This window comes from Rattus norvegicus, chromosome 10, assembly GCF_036323735.1.
Source record: "Rattus norvegicus strain BN/NHsdMcwi chromosome 10, GRCr8, whole genome shotgun sequence".
NCBI lineage: Eukaryota > Metazoa > Chordata > Mammalia > Rodentia > Muridae > Rattus > Rattus norvegicus.
This window is the reverse complement of record NC_086028.1, coordinates 101,873,117-101,900,739: the sequence shown is the minus strand read 5'-3', so window position 1 is coordinate 101,900,739 and position 27,623 is coordinate 101,873,117. Positions and strand designations below refer to the sequence as shown.

Below are 27,623 nucleotides of genomic sequence, written 5' to 3'. Positions count from 1 at the left end.
ATTCTGGACGTGGCACGCCCACTGTGTGCCTTTGTTGATGGTTTTGGGTTTTCTGATAGAGCAGCTTTGACCTTATTATTGGTTACCAATTAGCACTTAGTTTGGCCCTTAGTCGGGAGATGATTTTCCTCCCGAGCTTCACGGGAGTGACGTTAAGATAGCTCCTAGCGACTCGCGGAGCATCCAACTGACGCCTTGCCCCCGCTGCGGGGAACGCTGGGAAATGTAGTCCTTCCCGGCACCTCCTGTGGTTCGGCCCACTACTGAACGGGCGGCAGACTACAGTTCCTAGAATCCTCCACTCCACCTTCTATTTGAGGCCGGAGGCGGCGTGGTGGGAATGTCGCCGGTGCAGAGGTGGTAGGCCTGGCGGATCCGAGCGGACTGAGTGGAGTCGGAACCCGGGGCTCTGGTTGGGCTGGGTTTCCGTGGCTCTGTTTCTGAAAGGACGGCTCTTAACAGGGCCCCAAAGGACTAGGGAGAAGCACGGCTGTATCTGAGTTCCGATGGGATGGGCGCGCGCGGGATGGAACAGTGAGGGGGCACCATGCCTGGCCTGGCGCGGCACTCCCGGAACCGCTGTGGCTGAGGGGCGGGTTCGCGAATTTTAAAATGCCTTCATGCAGTTGGTTGAATATGTGAAGACGTTATTCTGGGATACTTTGGCCTTTACAAGCCGCCCCTAGGAAATGTCCCTCCAGGTCTGGGAAGCTGCGACGGAATACATAGGAGATAGCACAAGTTATTTGGTGTGATGTGAGCCAAAACGCGTTTGGACTTGTAGGTCGCTAAAGTTGCCATTGCACAGGAGAAACACAAGCATTCCCCTGTGTCCACAACCCCAGTACACTTTGCATTTTAGTAAGAGGCTAGGCACACCAAGAAGACAGATGAGCGCCGCAGCCGCCTTTCTTCCTAGGCATGTGAAGGTGGGTTTGGGTGAAGTGAAAGAAGCAAAAAGGAGGTAGGGAATGCTGGGAAAATCTGTTCCCAATATGAAATGTTTACCATCGGTGAGGGAAGAAACCAGAACTCACTGTCAGGCTTTGTATTGGATACTGCGTACAGAGAGATTCCTGGCAAGGGATTTGGGCCAGGATGTGTTTTCCCTTTCCATTTGGCTTTTCACCACTTCCAGGGCTACTTTTAAAACACTCTCCGGGGTTGGGGATTTAGCTCAGTGGTAGAGCGCTTGCCTAGCAAGCGCAAGGCCCTGGGTTCGGTCCCCAGCTCCGAAAAAAAGAAAAAAAAAAAAAAAAAAAAAAAAAAAAACCACTCTCCAAGCCAAGGAAAGGCCAATACCTACCCCCTCCCCCAATCACCCTAGCCCAAGAACTTACTATAGTGGTTAAAGCTGGTCCCTAACTCATAGCAATCCTGCTTCAGCCTCCAAGTGCTGGGATTGAGAGTAGGAAGCACTATGCCTAGGTTTTTTGGGTTTTTTTGGTTTTTTTTTGTTTTGGTTCTTTTTTTTCCGGAGCTGGGGACCGAACCCAGGGCCTTGCGCTTCCTAGGCAAGTGCTCTACCACTGAGCCAAATCCCCAACCCCTATGCCTAGCTTTTTCTTTTTCCTTTTTTTTTTTTCCTTATTCTTTTTTTTTTTCCCGGAGCTGGGGACCGAACCCAGGGCCTTGCGCTTGCTAGGGAAGCGCTCTACCACTGAGCTAAATCCCCAACCCCTTCTTCTTCATTTTTTAAATTTTATGTGTGTGGGTGTTTTGTCAGTGTGTCTGTACACCACATTCATGAAGTGTTCTGGGCAGTCAAAAAGTGCATCTGTCCCTAATGGGAGTGACAAGAGATTGTAAACCCACGTGGGTGCCAGGAATCCAGTCCAGCTCCTCTGGAGGAGCAACCCGTGCTCATCTCTGTCTTGATTTTGTTTTGTTTTGTTTGACAGGATTTCTCTGTGTAATCCTGGCTTTCCTAGAACTCACTCTGTAGACCAGGCTGGGCCCAAACTTAGAAATCCTCCTGTCTCTACCTCCTGAGTGCTACCACCTCCAGGCCACTTTTTTTTTTTTATTACATACCTCAGGTTGTCTAGAACTTGTGACCTTTCTGCCTCTCAGCCTCCCAAGTTCTAGGGTTGACACCAGGTATGTATTATCATACCCACCTCAGGAATTTTTTTTTTAACTTCACTTATTCATTTGGGGTAGTGGGGCACCCATGCACATGGAGGTAAAAGGAAAACTTGCAGGAGTCAATTTTCTACCCCCCTCCATCTTGTGTGCCCTAGGGTATCCAACTCAGACAAGTTGGGTGGTGCCAAAAGCACCCTTACTCGCTGAATGGCACTCAGTTCATAAATTCTGGGCTTATAGAAATAGGTTTGACCAATTCCTGACTGTACTGAGGATGGCCTCAAACTCAAGAGATCTGTCTGTACCACCTGAGGGTGGTGATTAAAGGCATGTGCCACCCCTCCCTCACTGGGCTTTGAGCTCTTTAAGTGAAGGACCCTTGGAGCTAAGCGCTAGTAAGTGCAGCATTTATGTATTAGTGTATTTGCTTGTTTGTTTTTGAGATTTATGGAGCCCAGGCTGGCCTTGAATTTGGTTTGTAGCTGAGGCTAGCCTTGAGCTGCTGAATTTTTTTTAAAACCTCTTCCCAAATCTGTTATTTCAGGGCTATGCCACCATGTCCAGCTAAACTACATATTCTTGCAAAAAAAGGTTTTATTTTTAATTATATGAAAGTATGTGTGCGTGTGGGTGCAGATGCCTTTGGATGCCTGAGGCCTAGAGTTCCGGGGGGCCTGTGAGCTATCCAGCGCAAGTGCTGGGAACCCAACTGAGGTCCTCTGCAAAACCAGTTTGTGCTCTTGGCTCCTAAGCTGTCTCTCCAGCTTCAGCTTTTTTTTTTTTTTTTTTGGTTCTTTTTTTCGGAGCTGGGGACCGAACCCAGGGCCTTGTGCTTCCTAGGTAAGCGCTCTACCACTGAGCTAAATCCTCAGCCCCCCAGCTTCAGCTTTTAAGCAGTTCCTTTGATTTTCTCTATTAGGGAAGATGACCTTGCTGGGCAAGAGTGCACATGACTGGACAGTGAGGAGCTGCAGAAAGCCCCAAAGCCAGGATGGTAGGCAGAGTATAGCCCAAGGCTCGGGAAAATAGGCACACCCCACCCCACCCTCAACATCTTGACTGCATAGAATAGAAGTTTTGTGGCAAGGACCAGGAGATGGTCCCATGGAAGGGCAGCATTAGAAAAACTTATGCATTGAGCTGGGCCTTAAATTCCAGAACATGGAGGTAGAGGCAGAGGCAGGCTGCTCTCTTGTGATTCCAGGGCAGCATACACAGGGAGACCCCTCCCAGCCTCCCCCAGCCTCCACAAAACAAACCTTTAAGCAATGAGCAGCGTTTCCCTTGAGCCTCTATTTTTGTTGTTTTGGTGAGGCATGGTCTCCCTGTCACTCTGTCTGGCCTGGAATTGCTATGTAGAAGACCAGGCTGGCTTGGCACTCATAGAGATCCACCTGCCTCTGAGTTCTACGTGCTAGTGTTGAAGGTGAGGGCCATGGTGGCCTATATCCTGAACCTCCGAGTCCTCTGAATTTCCTGCCAGAAACACGTTTTTCACTAATTTATTCACTTTCTATCCCAATCTCAGGCCCCCTCCTGGTACCCTCCCTCACACAGCTCCTCCTCCTTGTTCTCTGAGAAGGGGGAGCTCCTGCACAGGTATTACCCCATTCTGTCACATCAAGCTACTGTAGGACTAGGCCAGTCCTCTCCCACTGAGGCCAGAAGGGCAGCTCAGTTAGGGGAACAGGATCCACAGGCGGGCAACAGATTTAGGGACAGCCCCCCACCAGTTGTTGGGGGACACTGGAAGTGTCTTTAGACCCTTCAGACACAGAAGAGAACCTTCCGGTTACTGCCTCTGGGAGGGTTTTACGTGCGGTATCTGTAACTCAGAGAAGTGTCTGTCCACAGCCTGGCTCTGCTCTGAGTAAATTCATTCTCAGGAGCTACAGGAAAACAGAACTGACTTCATCTGCAAATGCTCCTTCCTCCAGGGCCTAGAGAAAGGCAAAGCACATTTCTTGCCCAGTTCTACCACATGCTCGTGGCTGGATTTTGTTAATGTGATTTTCTCCCCATTTTAGGCACTGAAAGCCAAGAAAGGATTGAAAGGTAAGAGGAATATCACCTGTAATCCAAGTATTCCTCCTCTTCTTCTTCCTCCTCTTCTTTCTCCTTCCTTCTCCTTTTTCCTTCTTCCTTCCTTTTTCTCTTCTTTTGTCCTAGAACTCACTATGCAAAGCAGACCAGTCTTAAACTCAGAGAGATCTGCCTGCCTATGCCATGTGCTGCATTAAGGCATGTGTCACCTCCACCTGGCTGAGATCCTTTTTAATAAATGAATAAATAAAAATAAAAAAATAAATAAATAAATAAATAAAACAAAACAAGCTGGTGAGTGAGAAGCAGCAGGTAGAGGTATCTGAGGCCTGGGAGGAGAGAGCTGACTCCAGGTTAAGGTGTCTCATGTCTGATACCCTGAACCCCTTGGACCTAAGTGGTGGAAGGAAGGAGAGAAGCGACTCCTGCAGATTGTCTGCTGCCCTCCACAGGAGTGTCAGGACACGCATTTCTGCTCCAATTTAAAGAAAAAAAAAAAAAAAAAAAAAAAGAAGGAAGCTGGGTGTTGGTCACCCCTGGAGTCCAGGACTCAGGTGCAGGCAGGCTAGTCTCTCAGGGTCAGCAAGTCTGCTCTACACAGGTCCAGGACAGCCAGGGCTGTGCAGAGAGACCCTCTCCAAAGAGCTGGAAAAGAAGACGGCTGAGTCTGATGAAGCAAGACTCTGCCGATACACTCCTCCTAGACAAAGGGGTGGAGAGAGCAGCCCTTACTGAGAAAGCCGCAGGGCTGACTGCTGCCCAGCATTTAAAATCAAGTGAATAAATGAGGTTTTAGAAAAGAGGTTTCTCATTGAGCTCTGAATTCAGGGACGTGCTGTTTGAAGTTAAGGGAGGTCAAGGCAAGTAAAGCTGTCTGGGAGAATCATTTCAAACATGCTTGCCCACTGTGTCTCCGTCAGAAAGTAACTGGAAGGGTGCAGTCCGTCCAGCTCTAGGGTACAGGGGTACGTGAGAGAGCCTGCATGTGCGTAGATGCCATCTCGGAGAGCCGTGCTGGCCTCTTGGAGGCTGGAAGACTGAGTGCTGGCTTTTGTGTTTTGGGTCAGGTGGGTAAAAGGATATCTCACTGGAAACCATCGTCATTCTTTGGGGAAATTACTTTAAACTAGCCGAGGGGTCAACAAGGCATCATCGATTGCCACTGTTAGAAATCATCTGTTGGCCAGGGAAGGTCGATGTCAGCCTGAGGTCTGGGATCTGGGAACTCTGGGACACGAGTCTCAGGCCTTCAGGTTTACAAGCACCACTCTCTTGGTTCCTGAAGCCCTGATGGCCCGTTTGTTTTCAGGATCCATTGATGACGTCCTTGGTGACCTCCTGGGAGATGACAGTAAGTGCCCCTTACTTTCTTTCTGGGCAGGAGAGGGGAGGCTGGTAAGAGGTTCAGCCAGTGACGGTGTAAGCCTGACTGGTTGAGTTGCCTTAGGACCCAGGTCGGGGACGGAGAGGACCAGTTCTCACAAATTGCCAGAGTGCTTGCTGGACCATGTGGTGACCCTGTTTTAATTTTCGAAAACTGTCAAATGGTTTCCCACGGCAGCCATTCCACTGTGCCTCCCACAGCGATGCTGGAAGCTCCTGCTCTCTTCCTGCCCACCAGCGCTTACTCCTTCTTTGTTTTATTGTTTGATTGATCGATTGATTTGTGGTTTCTTGTTTATTTGTTTGTTGAGCTGGGGATCAACCCCAGGGCCTGATTTCATGTTAGGTAGCCAGTGTAGCTCTGAGCAGTGTTTGTAGGTAGCCGGTGTAGCTCTGAGCAGCAGTGTTTGGCACCTCGACCCTGTTTTTATTACCTTTCATTTGTGATTCATTACTTTTTGGTGTGGTGCCTGTGCTGGTCTTGAACTCACACTGGCCTAGGGAGTCACTGAACTTTCCATCCTGCCTCCAGAGCAGCCGTGAGCACAGGCCTGTGCCACCAGGTCTGGCTTTTCCCATCATTTTGGTCTTGGCCAGGCCATGAGTGGCTGGAATTCTGTTCCCACTGCTGTTGAGTGTCTTCCTGTGTGACGCTTATCCCGTGTGACACTTGCTCTTTGTCATCTTTGGAGACGTGTCTGTTCAGAGGCTTGGCTGGTTTGTGAAGGGGCACAGAGTTGTGAGAGTCTTCGGATGGTCTGCCCTTTGGTCTTCTCCAGGTTTTCTGTAGTGCTGGAGTGGAGCTCAGGCCCCAGTGCTCTTTTACTGAGCCACTTCCTCCAGCCCCAGTTTCCTTACATAATGCTTCTTTGAGCAATCCCTTGGGCTTGTTTGTTTGTTTGTTTGTTTGTTTGTTTTTGGAGGGGTGGTGCACTCTCCTTCCATAGCACACATGTGAAAGTCAGAGACAACTACTGTGTGTGGGGGTCCCAAGAATTGAACACAGCTGATCAGACTTGGTGGAAACCTTTACCTGCCGAGCCATCCTGCTGGCCAATTCATTTCCATTTGAGGCAAGGTCTCACAGGTAGTCTAGGCTGGCCTCAAGCTCCTGGAAGCCCTCCTGCCTTAGACTCTCTTGCATGAGCGGTCATATCCAGCTAGCTGCTTAGTGTATGTGTCCGTCCATGCCGCTGCACTGAGGGACAGGACTGAGGGGTTCCTGTTTCCAGGGAGAGCTCATGTACTTGAGCCTGTGGTTAGAACTTTGGGAAAGCCTTTGTGTCTCTGCCCTTTCATGTGGCGCAGGGAGAGTGAGTTGACCTGTCCATGGTGTTCCTGGCATCTGGGATTAGCTTCCTACTTGGAATTGTACCTTTTCCACTCACGTTTATAGGGTGGAATCAGGTTGTGCCTGTCATGCCAACAAGCTGCCTTTCTGTGGCAAGTGTAGGAGTCGGCTTAGTGGAGGATCCGCCGCCCCTGCCTTGTGACTGACAGTGACTGACAGCATGTCTCTTCTTGTTCCCCTTGCTCCAGCAGTACTGCTTGAGAAGCCTGTTGAGACAGCGTCACATGCCAAAGACACATCGAGTTCACCTCAGTGGCTTTCCTCAAAGGCAAAGTAAGCACTCTTGTCACCCTTCTGTCCAGCTCTCTGTCCCTCAATGGCACTCCGTTCTTGCCAGTGGCCACCATTAATGTTGCAAGTGTCAGCGTATCCCCTCATCTCTCATTATTGATGGAATCTGAGAGAGTAAAAGGACTCCAGGCTGGGGATTGAAGGCCTGGGTTCTACCCTTCCATCTGTCTATTGGGTCATACGGGACCTCTCTAGCCTCAGTTTCCTTATCCCAAAATGAGGGATGGCCTCAGATCCCCACTCTTCAAACTTGTTTGATCTCTTGAGAACGAACACCCCACCTTTCTTTCGTCTTTTCATCTAGGTAGGGTAGGGCTCACCTTTAATCCCAGAAGAGACAGGTGGATGGATCTCCGAGTTTGAGACTAGGCTGGTCTACATAGAAGTTCCAGGCCAGCCAGGGCTATAGTGAGACCCTGTCTTGAAAGAAGAGAGAGAGACCAAAAGTCAATCAATCAATCAATCAATCCTCTCTTTTAATTTTGTTTGTTTTGCTACTTAGTTTTATAGCTTGTTTTATTTTTGTTTGTTTTAAGACAGGATCGTGCTGTGTAATTATGCCTGGCTTGGTACTAACCATGTTGCCCAGAGTGAACTAGCCTCAAACTTGGAGCAGTCCTTCTGCCTCGGCCTTCCAAACTCTGCGATTACAGTGTACAGTGCCTGGCTTTAACCATAGCTAAGTAGTGAGTGTGAGCTGGTCAGTTTTGGGCGTTTTGCACTCTGGCTCTCCACCTTCCTTTGAGCCATGATCTCCTGCTCTTCTCTCCAGTCAGCTGACCAGGTCAGCAGGGAGCTCCAGGGATCCCCCTCTCTGTGTGCCCCTCCTCCATCCAGCACTGGGGCTGCAGCATGCAAGACCACCCAGTTTTTTTTTAAGTGAGTGCTGGGGGTGGGGATGCTTAAGATGTTGATGAGGCACTTCCTGGTGGAGCTATTCCCTTGGCCTCAATGATTATTCATTATTTAACAATTTATATTTACAGGACTTCACTGCTGTGCACTATTTTTTTTTTTTTTTTGGTTCTTTTTTTCGGAGCTGGGGACCGAACCCAGGGCCTTGCGCTTCCTAGGCAAGCGCTCTACCACTGAGCTAAATCCCCAACCCCGACTTCACTGCTTTTAAAAAAGGTAGAAACGGGCTGGAGAGATGGCTCAGTGGTTAAGAGCACCGACTGCTCTTCCAAAGGTCCTGAGTTCAAATCCCAGCAACCACATGGTGGCTTACAACCATCTGTAATGAGATCTGATGCCCTCTTCTGGTGTGTCTGAACAGCTACAGTGTACTTACATATAATAAATGAATAAATATTAAAAAAATTACAGATGTTTAAAAAAAAAAGGTAGAAACACAAATTAAGTACGAAAGTTGTACGCTATGTGGTCTTTGGATTCGTGTTTTGTTTTTTGAGACAGGGTTTCCTTACATGACCCTGGCTGCCTGGAACTCACAGAGATCCACCTGCCCTTGCCTCTCAAGTGCTGGGATTAAAGGTGTGCACCACAAAACACAAAACTATCTCCGTCCTCAGGAAAAATCTCTCCAAATTCACTTTGACTATAAGGTTGAGCTACAACTCTGTGATATAGGGTCCCATGCATTCTAAACTGGCCTGAAATTGGATATGTGCCTGAGCGTGGCCCTAAGTCATCCTGACCCTTCTGCCTCTACTTCCCAAGTGGTGGGATTACAGGTGTGCCCCGTTACCCCAGGCCGGCCTGCCGTCCCTCCTTCCTTCCTTCGTCTCTCCCTCTTTCTTTTCATCCTTCCTTCCTTTTTTGATACCAGGATTGAACCCAGGGCCTTGCACATGCTAAGTGGTCACCTCAGTCTTAATTTTTAAAACTCTAGTTGTCTAGACACAGGGCCCGTTACTGACCTCGTCTCTTTGCAGGTTCCTCCCAAAAGACAGTGCTGGGGGACTGGCAGCAGCCGATGCTGAGGTGAGCCAATCCGTTCCTCAGCCCTGACCTCGTACTGACAGAGACCGGCATGGCCCAGAGCTACTCACAGAGGGGTTCAGGAAAGTCAGGGAGTTGGATGATTTCATTTCATTCTGAGGTAGATTTTTCACTGTTGGCCCTAGCCAGCCTGTATGTGAGCCTTCTGCCTCAGCCCCAGACAGGATCAGGGTTTGCAGATGCGCAAGCTCATGCACAGCCTGCACTTTTTCTTTCCCTTCTTGTTTGTTTATTTTGGTTTTTCAAAGCAAGATCTTTCTGTGTAGCCCTGGCTGTCCTGGAACTTAATGTGTAGACCAGGCTGGCCTCGAGCTCCGGGATGCACCTGCCTCTGCCTCCCAAGTGCTAAGGTTAAAGGCGTGTGCCACTGCCTGGCTCATCTTGGGTTTTGAGATAGGGTCTCACTGTGTGGCTCTGGCTGGCTTATGCCGTGTGCCACCATGCCCCCAGCTTTGTACTTGATTCTTTTTTTTTTTTTTCCGGAGCTGGGGACTGAACCCAGGGCCTTGCGCTTGCTAGGCAAGCGCTCTACCACTGAGCCAAATCCCCAACCCCTTGTACTTGATTCTTAAAGTAGAGCAATGCCCATGGACTGCTGAACGGACCCAACTACATCCATTTCTCACTAGAGAAACGAGCTGGATGGTAGGGCCCTCCCAACTGCAGGGGCTAGGACTCGCCTCTTCCATGAGAACACCCAAGTCGAATGGCTGCATGATTAGGAAATGGTCGTCCTTCAGCCCTGTGGAGGACATGGCTTCTGCAGCTGGGAAGGGCAGACATTGGGAACACTTTCTAGGTCTTCACAGAGGGGCAGCTTTGATGTCAAAGAGCCGATCCCTGGAGGGTGGGCGTAAGAGACCTTCCTGTTCATGTCCCATCTGTCAAGCTCTCTGCCTGAACAGAGCAAAAGCAGGGTGACTAGGGCTGGGGACCCCCATGTGCTCTTGGGTCCTGACTGATATTAGGTCCTGTGTTTTCACCTCCCGTGGACTCAGGTCTCCAGTGACTCGGATGCAGACCCACAGGTCTTCTTGCAGAACATGAAGGTAGTAAATAGCTATGCCTCTTCAAGGCTGGGGTGGGCGTCGGGGGCCAGCAGTCCACACTACGTCTCCTTTATAACTCTTCATATCTGGACCCTGGAAAGTCTATGCCACAGGTCTCTAATGGGAGCCAAGAGACTTTCCTAGCTGGGTCTCTGACATCTCCTACTACTGCCTGGAGGGGCAGAGCATGATAAAGCCCCTCTAACGTCTGTCCCTTCTCTTTCCTATGTTTCACTCCAAATCCCCTGGCAGGAGGGCTCATCAGACGGGGCTGGAATGAATCTTTATACCAATAAGCACATAAACTCATGTGCCTGGGTAGCCTGCCTGCACCTCAGCCCCTCAGGCCCTCACGTCTCAGTCAGCAGCACTCTTATCCTGTTTCACCATGGTCCCAGCCTTGTGAAGCTCTGTGTCTGTTTTCTTCTTGTCTCCATGTCCCCAAGGCCAGCAGACCTTGGTGCTGAGCATGACTTGCATGTCCTCACATTGCTCCTTGTGGTGACCTCGTGTCTCATGTAGTCTCATGATCCAGTTCCCACGGCCCACTCTGCTTGCCTTGCCTTTGGCTCCAAGTTCTTTCCTTTCCTACGAGTTTCCTCTCCTCTCTAAGTCAGTCAGCTCTGCATTGGCACAGCAAAGCACTGCGTTACACAGCACTGCGTTACACAGCACTGCGTTACACAGCGCTGCGTTACACAGGGCATTTCTGTAGCTCAGTTGGGAGTGGGACTTGACTTAGCCTCTGGTGATGGAGGCAAACGGCAGGCAGTGGGGGAGAAAGTACAGGTGCAGCTCTACAGTTCCTTCCAAGCTGCCACCAATGACCAGGGATTTCACAAGGTTCCCACCTCTTAACACCACCGCCTGAAGCCAAGACTTTGCTTAGAGACCTTGAGGGGGGGACCTAGACATCAACCCACACCTTCCAGACATCAGGTTTCGCTCTCCCTGCTGCCCTAGGACCTGGACAGCATGGACGATGATCTCTTTGGTCGGATGAAGTCTCACCCACCCTCTGGCAAAGGAACTGCAAAGGCCTCTGGGAAAGAAGTACCTAGCAAGCCCAAACCTGCTGGCACATTGACAGCTGATGAGAAAGGTACGTGGACGATGGTCTTGTGAATTTTCCATATTGTTTTAGTCAACGTTCTGTTGCTGTGAAGAGACACCAAGGCTACTTTTATAAAAAACCAACATTTCCTTGGGGGCTTGCTTACTGTTTCAGAAGTTTCATCCATTATCATCATGGCAGGGAGCATGGAGTGCTGCCCTAGTACTTGAGAACTATATCCTGACCCACAGGCAGAGAGAGGACACTGGGCCTGGTGTGGGCTTTTGAAACCTGAAAGGCTACCCCCCAGTGACACTCCCACAAAGCCACACCTCCTAATGCTTGTAATTATTTCAAATGTATGAGTCTGTGGGATCCATTCTTATTCAAACCACCACGCATGCCTAGGACGAAGAGATCAAGGATCAAATTGTGTGTTTGTGTGGAAAAAGGTCTGTTCCATTCCTTGTCTCAGTCAAGGTTTCTGTTGCTGTGATGAAACACCAACTTGAGGAGGAAAGGGTTTATTCAGCTTACACTTCCACATCACTGTCCATCACTAAAGGAAGTCACAACCGGAACTCAAACAGGGCAGGAACATGGAGGCAGGAGCTGATGCAGAGGCCTTGGAGGACGCTGCTGACTGGCTTGTTCACATGGCTTACTCAGCCTGCTTCTTATAGAACCCAAGAGCACCAGCCCAGGATGACTCCACCTACAAGGTGTTAGGCCCTTCCCATTGATTAAGACAATGCCTTACAGCACTGTTTCTCAACCTGTGGGTCACGACCCCCTTGGAGGTCTAGCAGTCTTTTCACGGAGGTTGTATATCAGAGATCTGGCCTACATATTAGATATTGGCATTGCAATTCCTAATAGTATCAAAATTACACTTATAGAGTAGCAATGAAATGTTATGGTGGGGATAGGGGGTCACCACAACATGAGGAACTGTATGAAAGGGTTTCACGCAGCATGAGGGAGGTTGAGAACCACTGCAGACTGCTCTGCAGGCTTGCTACAGTGCGATCTCATGGAGGCATTTTCTCAAGCTGTGTCAAGTCGACATATAACTGTTCAATACACCCGAGTCCAACATAGGCAGCTTCTAGAGGACCTTAAAATGCAAAGTTTGGGCTGGAGAGTATGGCTCAGTGACAGAAAAATTACCTGTGCATTGGTGCTCTGGGTTCCACCCCCAGCACTGTAAAAAAGGAGAGAAGTTTGATGGCAGCTTATGGGTCTCCCAGGCTGTCTCTAGTGAGTCCTGGGGGGGGGTGTAGAGGGTGCTGCCAACCATGTCTCCCCTCCAGGGCCTCAGAGGAGAATGGAGGTGGGGTGTGGACTCCCCCATGGCTGTGCCAAGACCTCAGCTTGTCAAAAGCAAGTGCTCTCTCTCTTTGTCCTTGGGGCTCCAAAATCAAGCTGTGGAGGAAACCATGGAAACCCCAGCCCCTGACTGCTTTCTCTGTGCTTCCTATAGGGGACGCCATTCCCACTAAGAAGCCACCACCAGCTTCCAGCAGGTTTGGGCTTCAGTACAAGAAGTTTTCCTTTGAAGGTATCAGAGTCCTGTCTCCCCCACCCCCACTTTCTGGACTGCTTGGCTTGAGAGCAGTCTGAGTAAAGATGCTGAAAGCCAAGTGCCTGTGTTAAGTCAAGACAACTGGTTACAGTTTAGTCCTCAAGAGTTCCCAGAGGACCCGAGTGTTCTGTCCACTGGGATATTTGCAGAACTTACTTGCAAAGACTTTGAAGCCAGGAATTTTTTAAAATAAAAGGGGAGAAAGTCCCTTTTCTTCACAAATGGATTCATGTACTTTTTTTTTTAAGGTTTATTTATTTCATGTATGTGAGTACACTGTAGCTGTCCTCAGACACACCAGAAGAGGGCATCAGATCTCATTACAGATGGTTGTGAGCTACCATATGGTTGCTGGGAGTTGAACTCAGGACCTCTGGAAGAGCAGTCAGTGCTCTTAACCTCTGAGCCATCTCTCCAGCCCGCAGTCAGTGCTCTTAACCACTGAGGCATCTCTCCAGCCCTGAATTCGTGTCTTAAGGACATTTCTAGGGGGGTTGGGGATTTAGCTCAGTGGTAGAGCGCTTGCCTAGCAAGCGCAAGGCCCTGGGTTCGGTCCCCAGCTCCGAAAAATGAAAAAAGAGAAAAAAAAAAAGAAAAGAAAAAGGACATTTCTAGGATCCCCAGGATTCACCCAACTCCCTACCCCCTTGCTGAAGCCCTTCTGTGTCTACCCTCCCCCACAGACCCCACCCTCTGGATGCCAAGAGCTTGTTATGCATGAGTGATGGCTGCCTCAGCTTCCAGCTTGTGTGTCCCAAGCAGAGCGCCGCAGTCTGATCTCTGTCTTCTTTCTTTCTGGCCACGAGACTTTGAGGACCCGCTGGCGGGGCTTCTCTCTGATGAGGAGGAAGAGACTGCCAAGAAGCCACCTGCAACGGAGAGCAAACTTGCTCCCAAGAGCCCCAGCACAGCCGCAGGCCAAGGTAGGGTAGAGAGGCTTATTCCTAGTCCCTGGGGTCTTTTCAGCTTTCTAGTACAGAGCCAGACCTCAGCAGTGCAGGCCTGAGTCTTTCTGTCCAGAACCAAGAAATTATCAGGTGAGGTGCCAGGAGCAAGGAGGTAAGTGTGTGAGCCTGTAGCAGTTAGAGTCGAGGTCCCTAGACAAACCAGACAAATGTAGACCATTGCCGCCACCCACCCAATTCAGTCACCCAGCACTGGGGCTTGGTTCTCTTTCCTAGGTCCTTCTGTTCCTCTGACTCCTGGGGATACACCCATCCGGAAGAAAGAACCTCTCTTTGATGAAGGGGATGACATCATGACCACCCTGGGCTTTGAAGACAGCCCCAAGGCAGAGAGGAAGAAGGCAGGAGACCAGTAAGGGTCCTTATGACTCGGGAGCCCCTGACCAGGCTAATGCCTAAGGCCCAGAGAAAAGCAAGCTCAAAGGTTGGGGCAGCATGGGAACCCCTTGTCATAACACATTCCTTCCCTACACCCTGTCCCTCAGGGAAGGGCCCCTCCCTGCTCGCTCCAAGCTGGATGAACTGCTGGGTCGGGGCACAGCTGCCAAGCTCCTCCCTCGCCCAGGCACTGGGGAACGCAGAGAGTTCAAGTTAGACAAGAAGTATCAGAAGCCAGAGGGTGAGGCTGCCAAGAGGATGGGAGGGGAGAAGTCTGTATCGGCTATGAGGTGACTGCTCTCTCTGTCTGGCCCCCTGACCTGTTGGGTTTTGTTGTTGTCTTGTTTTGTTAATAGGGTCTCCCTGGCTAGCCTGAAACTATTTAGACCAGGCTGGCCCTGAACTCACAAGAATCTGCTTGTCTCTGCTTTCCCTAGTGCTAGGATTCCCAGTTTTTCCTTTCTTTGAGACAGCATATGACTCTAGGCCAGCTTTGAATTCATGAAATCTTGTGCCAGCCTCCCACATGCTGGGATCGTAGGTGTGAGCCATCAGATCTGGCTCAAACCAGTTTTACCACAGCCTGTATCAAAAGCTTCCCTTCCAAACACTTGTTGCTGACACTCACGGATCTACCCATCAGCTGTCGGGCACCCCCCCCCCCCCCCCCCCGGATTTCTGTACCTGTGTGACTTATGACCGCCAATTGTTTAGTTGTCTCCCCGCGGCTGCAGGCGTTGCTCAGTGGTAGAGCACTTGCCTGCGTCTGCCCGGTCCTGCAAAGAGTCTGGCTTTCCTGGTTCTCAGTCATGTTCATGTCCTTTAATTTACAGACAAGGAAGACAGCTGGGATGACGAGATCCTCACCTTTGGGGCTTACCAGCCTACCGTGGCCTCCTCTGAGGGCCGACAGTCCCGCAGGCAGTCAGTCAGGTAAGACCGCGGGGAAGTCAGCCTGCAGGATGGGATTGTCCCTGTAACCTTCCCCAGCCCTCCCGGCAGTCATGAGTAGACAGGGGCTAGAGAGAGGGAAGCCAGGAGCTCCCATTACCCAGGCAGAGGTGGATGGACCAGCGCCTCACTGCTACCCTAACTCAGAAGCAGAAGGAGGAATGGGCCTACTTCTGCTTGAAGCCCTGAATGCCGTGAAAGGCTGTTACAATCACAGCCACCATTCTGCAGGAGTGTGGGCCCTTCTCCTTCCAGGAGCCGTGCCACTGGCCATGTCTTCGTCTGCTACGGAAACAGACCAATGGCTGGATGTGTAATTTCCCCAGAGTATACATTTTTTTTTAAATTTATTTATTGTATGTATATGCATACACTGTAGCTGTCTTCAGACACATCAGAAGAGGACATCAGATCCCATTACAGATGGTTGTGAGCCACCATGTGGTTGCTGGGAATTGAACTCAGGACCTCTGGAAGAGCAATCAGTGCTCTTAACCACTGAGCCATCTCTCCAGCCCCAGAGTATACATACATCTTCGTTTCGAGATGATTTACTTCATCATTTTATGTGTTTCGCCTGCATGTGTGTCTGTGCTATGCACATCCCTGATGCCTGAGGAGGTCAGAGAGGATGTCAGATTCCCCGGAGCTCTGCTTATGTGACACTGACCAGTGTTTTGAGACAGGCCGGCCTCTAACTTGCTATGTAGTCAAAGACGACCTTAAATGTATCGTCCTCCTGGCTCTACCCTGGGCAGAATGCTGGAGTAGCAGGCATGCAGCTCCATGCCTGGTTGGCTGTAGTGCTGGGGATGGAGCCCGAGCTTAGGATATGGCAGACAGGCAGTCTGCCTGCTGAGACGTGCGCCACTGCTGTGGGAGTTTCATTGCTGTTATTCCATTATTGTCGTCACACGGGTCTTTGTAGCACAGGCTAACCTTGAACTCACAGCAGTGCTGCCTCAGTTCCTAGGTGCTGGGATTGCAGGTGTGAGCTCCCGTACCCAGTTTGCTATGGGCCAGATATGAGCTCCCTTAACAGCAGAGGGTAAGGCTGATAGAGGGCGAATGGGGTGGATTTCCTCCCTGTCCAACAGCCTCCTCTTTGTCTTGAAGCAGGTTCTTGGGAGAAGGTGGCCCAGACCTTAAGGGAGAAACCCTAAGCTTCAAACAGAGCCCTCCACCAGCTTCCAGTCCTATCCACCCCAGGAAAGGAGGAGCCGACTGGTTAGGCCTTAAGGACGATGACCTGGACCTGCTGTCTCCCTCTCCTGTTCAAAAGGCCCAACAGGAAGACTCAGCCATGACACCCTCTCTCCTACCTCCAACAAACCAGCCCTCAGCCCCAGAGCCACACTCTGTCCCAACTGGACTTCCCTCAGCAGCAAAGCCACCAGCCAAGGGTGCAAGGCCCTCTGTCAAAGCCAGCCAGGTCTCCTCACCGAAAGCCTCTGAGGAGAAAGAGGATGACTGGTTGAGCCATGTCATATCTCAGAAGAAATCCCAAAATCTAGCCAGAGAAGAGCGTACTGGGCCCTCCAAGGATCTGAACTCACCAGGGTCACGGAGTCAGATCCCTGCTAGCAGGTATGAGCATGGGCTACTTTGGTTAGTAGAAAGGACTTGGCAGGGTCTGAGGGGCCAACCTTACCCACCGTGACTGCTCCCTCCATTCTCTGATAGAGAATCTGCTTAGTGCACTGGTACCAGCTCAGCTCTGCCTCTCCTCTTCCGGGCGTGAAAGAAAGAGTTGTCCAGGTGTGGACAGTCGTGACTGCTGTGGGGACAGGTGCTGACTGGATTGGGCAAGAGAGAACAAAGGGAGCTTTGAGGTGGCAGATCCACTGTCCCTTCCTCTGAGCAGAGGCCCTGTCCACAGCACCATTCAAAGTGGCAAAGAGACCCACTGTGCCAAGTGTTGGTTTTTCTGTTGGCTTGGGTCAAAAGTGGCTAGCGCATGTGTGAGTCGAGTGTCCTGTGTCCTCCAGGTAGTGTTTGAATAAACACAGATGCTGAGGGCAGCTCCTGGGAACCACAAGATGGCAGTGAGTGAGGGTGGGTGGGAAGTGACCTTTATAGGCAGGAAGGCAGGGGGCTGACAAGGCCAAGTCCAGAGGGAGCAGAGACAGCCTTGTAGCCAGCACACGTGCCGGAGACGGTGTGACGTGTAGGGCCCTAGTTTTGGGAGGGCAGCTTTGACTCTGCCTTGAGAGCCAAGACTGAAGAGGAGATGGTAGGAGGGAATGGCCCATGGCTCTGGAGAAGCTGTGAGCAGCAGGAGAGTTGAAGGCGGAGCAAGGATGAATGCGCTTGAGCCTGACTGACTGCACTGTGTGATGTGCTTGAGCCTGACTGCACTGTGTGATGCGCCCATTGTTGCTGTGGTACTGAACCATGATGGATGCTGAGGTAGAAGGGCAGCAGCCCATCCTGGAGAGAATTCCAAAAAATGGGTGGGGACAGAGGCACAGGAAGAGGACAACCTTTAAGCTTTATGCTGGGAGCGTGTCTGGGACTGTCTTCCTGTGGCTCCCACGAGCCCTTTCCATGGACTTTCCTCAGCCTTCCTATCGCTAGCACTCAGGTCCTTGAGCAGGCCTCTGCTGGAGAAGCCTCAAGACCAACCACACAAGGAATTGCAGCTGTCAGGCCTGCTGTCACAGGGTATGTCCAAAGATAGGGCCGAGGGGGAGAGAAGAGGTGGGGTCAGCCGAGGCTCCTTCCCTGGAGATAGCTGTGCTGAGAGCCAAGGTGGCTTATTGGCTCTGATGTATGCAGCATCTGTGCCTGGTCACCTGATGACAGAGCTGTCTGAGGGGACATAGCATGTTCTTTACCAGCCACCAGTGCTAGACAGTCCCCTGGGTTTCCATGTGTTCCGTTGCTTACCTTCCCTGCCTCTGTCTTACACAGAAGCTACTCAACACACCCTCACCTTTATATCCCCAGGGCCCCCGTGAGTTGGAGCCAAGCTACCACTGTTGTCCCTGTAGATGACCCCAAGAGAGGAACGGCCTCTGCCTCTGGGGACTTCTCTAGCAGAGGTTTGTTTCCACCTTTGCTTGGGCCAGCCCTGGGTGATGAGGGTGCCGTGAGCTCCTTTGGGGACTCTGGACGATGAGTGACAAAGGACTCTCCCTAGATCCTCCCTGGCGCCGAGCAAGCTCTGCAGGCCTCTGAGCCTCCTGCTCTTTTCTCTGTTGTGACTTTCAGAGCCTGCAGTTTACATCCCGCATTCCCAGGAACCTACCGGGCTCTCTGTGCCTATCCAGGTAGGTAGGGAAGGTGGACAAACAGGTATAGGTCGTGGGCCTAGAGAAAAATTCTCCCCTGCTCAGAGACAACGAAGAACCTGGAGTTGATACTCTGCTAGAACATACATCTATATCCGGTAGGACATTGTCCCCCATCAGCACCTTCCTGAACTTTTAGCCTCTCTGCTCCCGAGTGAGTTGGTGTAGCTCAGCGTCAGTGGGGAACTGACAGCAGCTGTGCTTGAGGAGCTTGGAATGTTGCAGTGAGGAAGCATCAGTGCAGCCTGGCCTAGCATGGGCAAGACCCAGGGTTCAGTCCCCAGCGAGAGAGAGAGAGAGAGAGAGAGAGAGAGAGAGAGAGAGAGAGAGAGAGAGAGAGAGAATGAATATGAATGAATGAATGAATGAATGAATGAATGTATGAATGTATGAATGTGTGTGTGTGTCTGGCATAGGCTTTTGAAATTTCAAAGCCAACCTCTGATTCCATATATCCTCCAAGGCCACACCGATTCCAACGAGGCTACATCTCCCAATCCTTCCCAAGCGGTTCCACTAACCAGGGACCGAGTATATAAAATATGAGGCTTTGAGGGCCACTCTCATTCACGAACCACCATGGCCATTCCACACCCCTGTAATCCTAGTCCAGAAGACTGATGCAGGAGAACCAAGTTTGGTGCCAGCCTGGGCTATAGTTTCATGCCAGGCCAGCCCTCACTACAGAGTGAGAGAGGGGAGAGGTGGGGAGAGAGGGAGGAAAGAAAGAAAAGCATAGAAGCCCTGATTTCCATATCTCTGCATCTTCCCCCAGGCCCAGCAGGTGTGACAGCTAGGAATGTAATGTATCCCAGGAAACAATGGGCGAAGGGAACCAACTGTCAACATAGGCCTCTAAGCCCAACCTAATGGACTAGGGTTGGAAGCTTTGTCATAATGGAGGCTACAGACCTCTCCTCACTGAGGAGGGTGTTCTTGGGGAAGGAGGGTGCTCAGTTTCCTGACTGGAATAAAAGGGAGAGCGCTACAAGGCAGAGGGCACGCCCAGGTCCTATCCTGCAAGAGCCACCTATAACAGATGGCCAGAAGCAGAGAACTTGAAGGTGGAGAGGCTCAGCAGGAGTCCTGTCACCCCAACAGCTCTTGTCCTCCCCCACAGACCCTCCTCCCAGAGTCCATGATGCAGAGTCTGCTGCCAGGCTCGGGATTCCAGAAGCAGCTCCTGGCAGCCCAAGGGCAGCTTCAGAGCAGCACTGCCCAGCTTCAGGTTGAGCTGCTGCAGAGCCAGACCAAGCTGTCAGAGCTGGAGGCCCAGGTGAGAGCTGCAGGGCAGCGAGGCGAGGACCACTCACTTCCTCGTGGGAAGTGGTTGGAAGCATCACCAGGAGGGAGGAAGGGAGGACTGGATGCACAAGCTCGGAGTCTGGTTGCTGAAGAACCCATGGATTCGTCCACGCCTAGGTGCGGAAGTTGGAGCTGGAGCGTAGCCAGCACAGGATGCTGCTGGAGAGTTTGCAGCAGCGGCACCAGGCAGACCTGGAGCTCATTGAGGACGCGCACAGGTACCCATTGGCTCCAGCCTCGGGGGCTGCCTGAGCTCAGGTTCCCATCTTCCTGGACCCAGGACCTGCCATTGCGCTCAGCATGGCCCTCTAGGCGGGTGTTCTGTTGACAGAAGCCATGTCAAGGTGCTAGAAACATCCTACCAGCAGCGGGAGGAGCAGCTCCGCAGAGAGAAGGAGGTGCTGTCCGCTCAGCATGCATCGTACTGCCAGGAAGCTGAGCGGGCCAGGACTGAGCTCGTAGCCCAGCACCAGCGGCAGATGGCCATGGCTGAGCAGGAGAAGGACCAGGAGGTTGCACGGCTTCGGGAGCTTCAGCAGTAAGGGCATGAGGCAGGGGAGTGGAGTCAGGAGTGGTTTTGCAAGGACTGGCCAGAGGACAGGACAGGGGACTGAGGAGTAGGCGTGTGAGGACTGGCTGACCGACAACAGTGCCCATGAGAGCGCAGGGTGGCTTTGCAGCCTGTGTACAGACTCCTCTTTCCCTTCAGCCCATTGAGATGAAGCCTCAAGGCTGAGCGCAGCATCCATTGCCCCCTGTGGACAGGGTTCTGCCCACTCCTCCGGGATGGGAGGGTCTGGGACGTCATGCATTGAGCCTTTCTGAATGAGAAGGAAACTGACACCTAAGGGCTCCGGAGGACAGAGCAGCTCATGGGCTAGCACAGTGTTAGGGACAGCGTCCTCCTGCACTGTAAAAGGTGACTTTTGCTGAGCAGTAGGTTGCCTGTGGCATGGGAGCAGCAATAGATCAGAGAGACGAGCCAGGGAAACTGAGGCAATGAGGCTATACCTGAAGGAAGAGGAAGAGACAGTGCTCAGAGGTGTGTTCTTTCTTGCTCTCTGGTGTCATCTGTCGGGTGGTCCCTCACAGTGACCCTTGGCCTTCCTTGCCTCTGCACCATTTCCTCAGGGCGTCCATCCTAGAGATGCGCAAGGACCACGAGCACCAGCTACAGCGGCTGAAAATGCTGAAGGACCAAGAGATCGATGCTGTCACCAGTGCTACCTCCCATACTCGGTATGTGTGCTGCCGGGTGCTGCCACCTGAGGGCATCCTGGCTGTCCCTGGGATGAGATGCCCTGATGATCCTTCAGGTCCCTGAACGGCATCATCGAGCAGATGGAGAAGTTTTCCAGCAGCTTGAACACGCTGTCCTCCCGTGTGGAGGCCTCCCACGTCACCACCTCACAGGAACGAGAGTTGGGGATTCGGCAGCAAGATGAGCAGTTGCGAGGTAGCCCCTTCTCTGTAAGTGGGGCCCCCATGTCGGGACAGAGGCAGGCAGTGACCTCCCCATGTATTTATTGCCTCCAGCTCTGCAGGAGAGGCTGGGCCGGCAGCAACGAGACATGGAGGAAGAGCGGAGCAGGCTACAGGAGGTCATCGGGAAGATGGAAGTCCGCCTGAGTGAGCAGAGCCGGCTCCTGGAGCAGGTGAGTCTGTCCTGATGGACAGGTGTCTGTCCTTGAGGGCCTGGGACTCAGCCACTCTGCACTTGATCCTAGCCAATAGCCATGCACACCGTGACCGAGGCCTTCTTCCTGTCTCTTCCTGATTCTCTGTTCAACCCTGGGTTGGGCCACTTGACACCAGGCATCAGCTAACGGCCCCAAAGCCATCCTACTGACCCCCACCATCACTGCACTGCCCCCTTCCTCAGACCTGTCAGTCACATCGGCTGATACCTGTGCTCTGGGACAGACACGCTTGCTTACTAAATGTCATTTCGCCCCTCATGTGCAAGGATGTCTGAACTCCCCACACGTCACTCAGATGTGAATTGTTAGCCTTCTTTGGTTTGTTTTTATGTGTAGGGGTTGCTTTGTCTTCAGCAGCCAGAAAAGCCAGTCATGTCCTCTGCAGCTGGAGTACAGACAGCTGCGAGTCACTCTCTGGGGTACTGGTACTGAACCCCAGTCTCCTGAAGAGTCAGTGCTTTAACTGCTGAGCCACGACTCCAGCCCTAAGGCTTAGTGGTTAAGGAAAGCTAAACTTTCTGAACTTGCGCTGTCATGCTTATGGAAACTGGGTTCCTAGCACTTGAGGCTGCTAGGTGATGGGCCCAATCTGGAGGTTCAGGGCAGGGCGCTCCTGAACTTTCTGTGAGGTGCACTTTGACCTGGGTACTGGAGCCTCCTAATTCAGAATTGCAGGAGCTGGACCTGGACAGTTCTCCCTAAGCGCCTGTCACCCCCCAAGTGCCTGTCTCTCCTCAAGCACCTGTCACTTCACATTGTTTTGAAAATGAGGAGTTTATGGCAGCATGAGAGAAGCCAGATTTGCATAGCTCCTCTGGAACAGCCTGGCCTGCTCCCAGAGTGGAGTCAGGCCTCAGCCCTGCCCTGGGCCTTGTAGGAACGCTGGCGGGTGGCTGCTGAGAAGTCCAAGGCAGAGTCAGCCCAACGCACTCTGGAGGAGCAGAGGAAGATCATGGTCCAGCAGGTTGCCATGGAGAGGGAGGAGCTGGAGAGAGCCAAGGTGAGTGCAGAGCCACACCCAGCTGCTGAGCCCAGCGCTCCTGCCCGACACTCACTCAGCCCTCACTACCCCCACAGAGCGCCTTGCTGGAGGAGCAGAAGTCAGTCATGAATAAGTGTGGGGAGGAGCGGCGGCGCCTGGCAGCAGAGTGGGCTGAGTTTTTCACACAGCAGAAGCTGAGTAAGGAGCGGGCAGAGCGCGAGGCTGAGAGGGCGATGCACGCAGACACCCAGCGAGAGAGCACCATCATCAGCCTGACCAAGGTAGGCCCAGAGCCTCCAGGACCAAGCATGGCCAGGGGGCCCTGAACCCCTCCTGCCTGAGTACAAAAGGTCCCAGGCCAGGCACTAAGAACACAGCTAAGACATAGCAAAGTACAGAAATTGAACAGTGGTGAGCAGTGCAGGGAACTTGCCTTTTCTGAGGCACTGTATGCATGTTTCTCTTACTTGCTAGCTGGTTCCTTTGACTCAGGTATTTAAGTAAGGAAACTGATATTCGGAGAAACTGGACATGACAATTTGTGTGGCTTATGCAGGAACCTCCAAGCTTGGCCCCAGGCCTCTCTGGTCCATGTCAGAAGCCCCTTGTTCAACTGTCCACTTCCAGAGGTGGGGACCCCCAGTGGCTGCATGGACTTGGTGTCGCTCTGGATCAGTGACTACAGCAATGTCTCTGAATTCTGCAGGAGCAGGCAGAGCTGACAGTTAGGGCCTGTGAGCTCCGGGCCAAGGAGGAAAAGCTGATTGCTGAGAGGGAGGCTTTGGAGAGAGAGCGCCAAGAGCTCCGACTAGAGAAGGACAGGTTGCACAAAGCCAGCCTGCGCCTCCAGGCCCGCGCCCAGGAGGTGGAACACATGAGTAAGGTGTGCCTTGGCAGGGCTGCGGTACAAGCCACCATTTGATTCCAGCCGGCCCTGACCCCGTGGCCTCCCTGCAGGTAGCCTCCAAGAAGTATGAGGAGGGTGAGCAGGCCTTGCAGGAGGCCCGGCAGATGCAGACTGAGCAGCAGGGCCGGCTGCAGGTGGTCCAGAGGCAGCAGGAGTGGCTGCGGCAGCAGGAGCAGCGTGTGCATCAGGCAAGGTTCCAGTCCCCCTCTTGTCCCTCAGGCCCACCTTTGTTTCCGCCCACTGAGTCTCTCTCCTTGGTGCTGGCACAGGAGCACCTGAGCCTGGCCCAGCAGCGGCTGCAGCTGGACCGCGTGCGGCAGGAAGCACCTTCCAGCCTTCCAGGGCTGCCCCCCAGAGCCCAGGGCCCAGCAGCCTCCAGCCTGGATGGTAAGTGACTCCTGAGGATGGACACAGCCTGAGAGGAAGTGACGGGGGCTACTGGAAGCTACTCAGTTTAGGGGCTGCCAGAAGCCACTGTTTTGGGGGTTTGTTTGAAAATATGATCTTGCTTTTCAAACTCGGATCCTCCTGCCTCAGCATCCTGCATGCTAGGTTACATGTGTGTCAGCTGTTGAGCCCTCTCTCGCCCCACCTTCCTTTTTGAGGGGAGTATTTTTGTTTGTTTGGAGACAGGGGCTCACTATGCAACCCGGGTGGACTGGAACTCTCTGTGTAGACCAGGTCAGCCTTGAAGTCAGAGATTCTCCTGCCTCGGCCTCTGCCTGAGTGCAGGGACTAATGAGCCAGCATTTCTTTCCATTGTAATTGTTTTTGTTTCTCTGCAGTCTCACCTTAAACCAGGCAGGCCTTGAACTCAGAGTTTTCCTGCTGCCTCTGCCACCCTGTGCTGGGATTACAGGTGCTCAGCCACCGCAGGCCCCCACACCTTCTCTCCCTTTTCTACTGTGTGTGTGTGCCTGTGCACATTACTGAGTGTCCTGATCTAGCACAGTCTGTCTTGTCCTTTGAAAAAATGCTGCGTGTGGGTTCTGTGCCTGCCACCCACAGAGGCCAGATCCCCTGGACCTGCAGTTAGTTACAGGATGCTGTATTCTTCCACGTATGTCCAGGGAATTTTGGAACCTGGGTTCTCTGGAAGAGTCCCAGGGCATTGGCCTGGTTCTTCTCATGGGCAGTGTGGGTGCAGCTCCTACAGACAAAAACCAGGCCCCTCAGTTCCCCTGACATTGCCTCCTGCCTTTCTCCCCAGCTGTCCAGGCCCCTGCTTCCACTGCTCCTCAGCGTAGCCAGACGGCTGCCGTGCAGATGCCCACACACCTTCTTGCCAAGCTGCTGCTGCTGAAGCACACAGCAGAGGAGGTGAGTCCCATGGGGCCGCCACGCCTCAACTTACATTCACAACAAGCGGCTGCCTCCATGGCTCATAAGGGGAGACTAAAGCAGACGCTAGGACTGGGGTTGGTAAATGGTAGAATGGGTCTAGCTTGCACAGGGCCTGGATTCAGTCCCCAGTGTTACTCCCTGTCGAAAATTGACTTTGAAACCCGCCGTAGAGGCACCTGCCATGGAGGCACCCACCTTTAATCCCAGCGCGCGAGGCCAGTTTGGTCTACAGAGTGAGTGGCTTGTCAGCCAGGGCTGTTACACAGAGAAACCCTGTCTCAAAAAAACCAACAGCAACAACAACAAAGAGGCCTTTAAGATTTATTTATTTCATGTATGTGAGTACACTGTACCTGTCCTCAGACACACCAGAAGAGGGCATCGGATCTCTTTACAGATGGTTATGAGCCACCATGTGGTTGCTGGGATTTGAACTCAGGACCTCTGGAAGAGCAGTCAGTGCTCTTAACCGCTGAGCCATCTCTCCAGCCCAGCTTTGAAATTTGAATTAAAACAACAACAACAACAACAACAAACGCTAAGCAGACACCTTTAATCCCAGCACTTGGAGGCAGAGACAAGTGGATGTCTGACTTCCAGGCCAGTTCCTGGTCTACATAGCAAGTTCTAGGCCAGCTGGGGCTGCACAATGAAACCTGCCAGCTAAAAACTAAAGCAGGGGAGGCAGCTTGTCCAAGGCTGCAGTCCCCCTGGAGCTGCAAATGACCTGTGACACCAGTGAGGAGCATGTCCCACATGCTGGGCGCAACACTGAAGATTCCATATATCATAAACAACCTCCTCACAGCCCTGCATGAGGGCAGCTGTGCCTGATCGACTGCCACAGAGCTAGACCCTTAGCGGCCTCTCTTCCCTTTCGCTTTGGTTTGCTTATTTGGTTGAGATGGGAGTCTCACTCTGTAGCCCAAGCCAGCCTCATCTCACTCTGTAGCCCAGGCCAGCCTCAGAATCCTCCCTCCAAGCTCTGGGGTTACAGGCGTGCACACAAAGACACAGGCCCAGAGACATGAGGCCATTGCTGATAAACTCCAAGGTTCTCAAGTTCTTGTGGGGACTGAGACCACGGCCTGTCTCACTCCATGCCTCGGCTTCCCCACACCCCTCCTGCTTCCCAGTGGAGGGGACTCCTAAGTGCAGGCTGGCTCCTCCAGTATCAGGAGTCCCGTCAGTGCACAAGAGAGTAAGCACTCGCTGAATCTGCCTCACAGGACCATGACTTCTTGGAGAATGAACAGTTCTTCCTGGAGACTCTGAAGAAAGCGCCTTACAATATGGCTTACCACTCTGCCTGAAAATGCCCATTGCCTCCTCGGCGAGCATCTGGCCCTGCAGCTCTCTCCCACGGCCGACCAGCTCCCATGTCCATGAAAGGCTCCTCAGAACGTACTGCACTACCCAGGGCCTGATTACAAGTTCTTGTATGGACAGGGCTCTGTGTGTTCTTCCCAGGTGCTGTGGGACAGTCAGGCCATCTTACTTTACTGCCCATCGCCCGCTCTTGTCTCATAGTAAGACCCCAGCTCGTACCTGCTTCCACGGCAGCCACTGGGGGTCCCTTATGTCTGGGCTACTTTTGAGGCAGGGGCTCACTTCAGGGCAGTAGGGTAGTACACCATGAACAGCCTTTACTTTCCCTGAGAGGTCCTTCAAATGGGAAGAAGGAGAAGGGCCTTCTAGCTGAGTGAGTGGGAGGCCTGGCCAGGGGCAAGGGTGGCCGCTGGGGCTCCCTGTGCCTCAGTGTTTCCGAGCTTCACCCCCCGGCAGCTCACACACAGTCCCATTACTTCCCAGTGACCAGCTAATTCAGCAGCACTGGTTTCTTCTGGCCTACCCAGGTCCCCACCAGAGTTGGGTGGGGAGCTGTAAGGAGTAGAGGTGGGGTGGGGAGAAGCAGAGGAGGAAGGGAGATTGTGAGAGCTAGAGACTCTGCCTGAAGACTGGGAAGGAGCACTGGGGCCGGCTGCCACTATCTAGCCAAGAGCCTCTAGTAGGACATCAGGAGAGGGACAGCAGAGGGGAAATGATCCAGCCGACCTAGGACTCAGAGAATCTGCAGTTGCTGCCCAGCAGCTTCCATTCAGAGAACTTCCTCCCTTCCCACCTAAGAGGGCGTGTACACAGGAGCAGGTGGGAGGGGGAGGAGGAGGGGGAGGAGGAGGAGGAGGAGGAGGAAGAGGAGGAGCAGGAGGAGGAGGAGGAGCAGGAGGAGCACCAGAGGCTGTGGCCCAGCTGCTCTCTTCAGACCCTCTCCTGGAGGCACCTGCAACCTTGATATCTGCCCCATTAACCTGCTCTAGTCCTTTGAGTTCTGTTTGGTTTCGCATTGTTGGGGCCGTACACTCTGGAAGCAAATGCTTCTCCCCTGAGCTGCATCATCCGCTACGTCCCTAAGGTCTGACTCTTAGAATTTGCCAGCGTCCCCTTCGTTATTAGAAAACTGACCTGACCCGGTGCGGTGGCTCTCACTTGTTCTCTACACTCAGGAGTCTGAGGGAATGAGATTGCCCGAGTTCAAGACAAGCTACAGGAAGGTTCAAGCCATCAACCTGGACTACAGAATGAGAGGCTGTGCTCATCTTTAACCCCAGTATGCGGGAAGTAGAGGCAGGTGGATCTCTGAGGGTGTTTGTTTGTTTGTTTGTTTGTCTTCAGACACACCAGAAGAGAACATCAGATCTCATTACAGATGGTTGGGAGCCACCATGTGGTTGCTGGGATTTGAACTCAGGACCTCTGGAAGAGCAATCAGTGGTCTTAACCACTGAGCCATCTCACCAGCCCGGATCTCTGAGTTTGAGGCCAGCCTGGTCAACACAGTGAATTCTAGGACAGCCAGAGCTATGTAGAGAGAGCTTGCTTGCCTCAAAAGAAAAAGAAAACGCAGAATACAGTGTTTGCTTCCTGCTCCTGTTATTTGCTGGAAAACAAACTCCACAAAACAGGCAGGCGCCTCTGGAGAAAGCTGACCTAC

General features: G+C 52.3%; 1 protein-coding gene and 1 non-coding gene across 22 annotated transcripts; both read left to right on the top strand.

The window, feature by feature from the left end:
- Window positions 1-242: 242 nt before the first annotated feature.
- Window positions 243-26,079, top strand: Fbf1 (Fas binding factor 1). 21 transcript variants are annotated; one of them, XM_063270180.1, is made up of 30 exons: window positions 260-929; window positions 3,008-3,082; window positions 4,116-4,143; window positions 5,441-5,482; window positions 7,054-7,138; window positions 9,052-9,100; window positions 10,117-10,167; window positions 11,131-11,269; window positions 12,705-12,782; window positions 13,613-13,729; window positions 13,988-14,123; window positions 14,257-14,390; window positions 14,983-15,082; window positions 16,217-16,687; window positions 17,663-17,764; window positions 18,050-18,144; window positions 18,314-18,372; window positions 19,514-19,669; window positions 19,816-19,916; window positions 20,030-20,236; window positions 20,830-20,937; window positions 21,015-21,154; window positions 21,235-21,353; window positions 22,276-22,398; window positions 22,476-22,661; window positions 23,087-23,263; window positions 23,338-23,475; window positions 23,557-23,674; window positions 24,498-24,607; window positions 25,861-26,079. In XM_063270180.1, exons 2-30 carry the CDS (start codon window positions 3,080-3,082, stop codon window positions 25,942-25,944), a joined length of 3,456 nt encoding a protein of 1,151 aa, XP_063126250.1. In that variant the 5' UTR covers window positions 260-929; window positions 3,008-3,079; the 3' UTR covers window positions 25,945-26,079. The 21 variants fall into 21 exon arrangements, 20 of the variants coding, with proteins under 20 accessions (XP_063126247.1, XP_063126250.1, XP_063126249.1 ...); XM_063270179.1 differs by having other exon boundaries at window positions 260-2,928; XM_063270185.1 differs by having other exon boundaries at window positions 286-357; window positions 7,057-7,138; window positions 16,220-16,687; window positions 17,678-17,764.
- Scarna4 (small Cajal body-specific RNA 4) lies at window positions 4,776-4,899 on the top strand. Its single transcript, XR_005490899.1, has one exon. It is a non-coding gene; the product is annotated as a small Cajal body-specific RNA 4 (non-coding RNA).
- Window positions 26,080-27,623: the final 1,544 nt, after the last annotated feature.

Bases quoted from the DNA above. Each gene is read 5' to 3' on its own strand.
- Fbf1 (XM_006247760.5), top strand. From the start codon at position 891: ATGAGCGCCGCAGCCGCCTTTCTTCCTAGGCATGTGAAG. The intron at 14,124-14,256 runs GTAAGGGTCCTT...CCTGTCCCTCAG, and splicing joins AGGAAGAAGGCAGGAGACCA to GGAAGGGCCCCTCCCTGCTC. The intron at 14,391-14,982 runs GTGAGGCTGCCA...TTTAATTTACAG, and splicing joins GAAGTATCAGAAGCCAGAGG to ACAAGGAAGACAGCTGGGAT.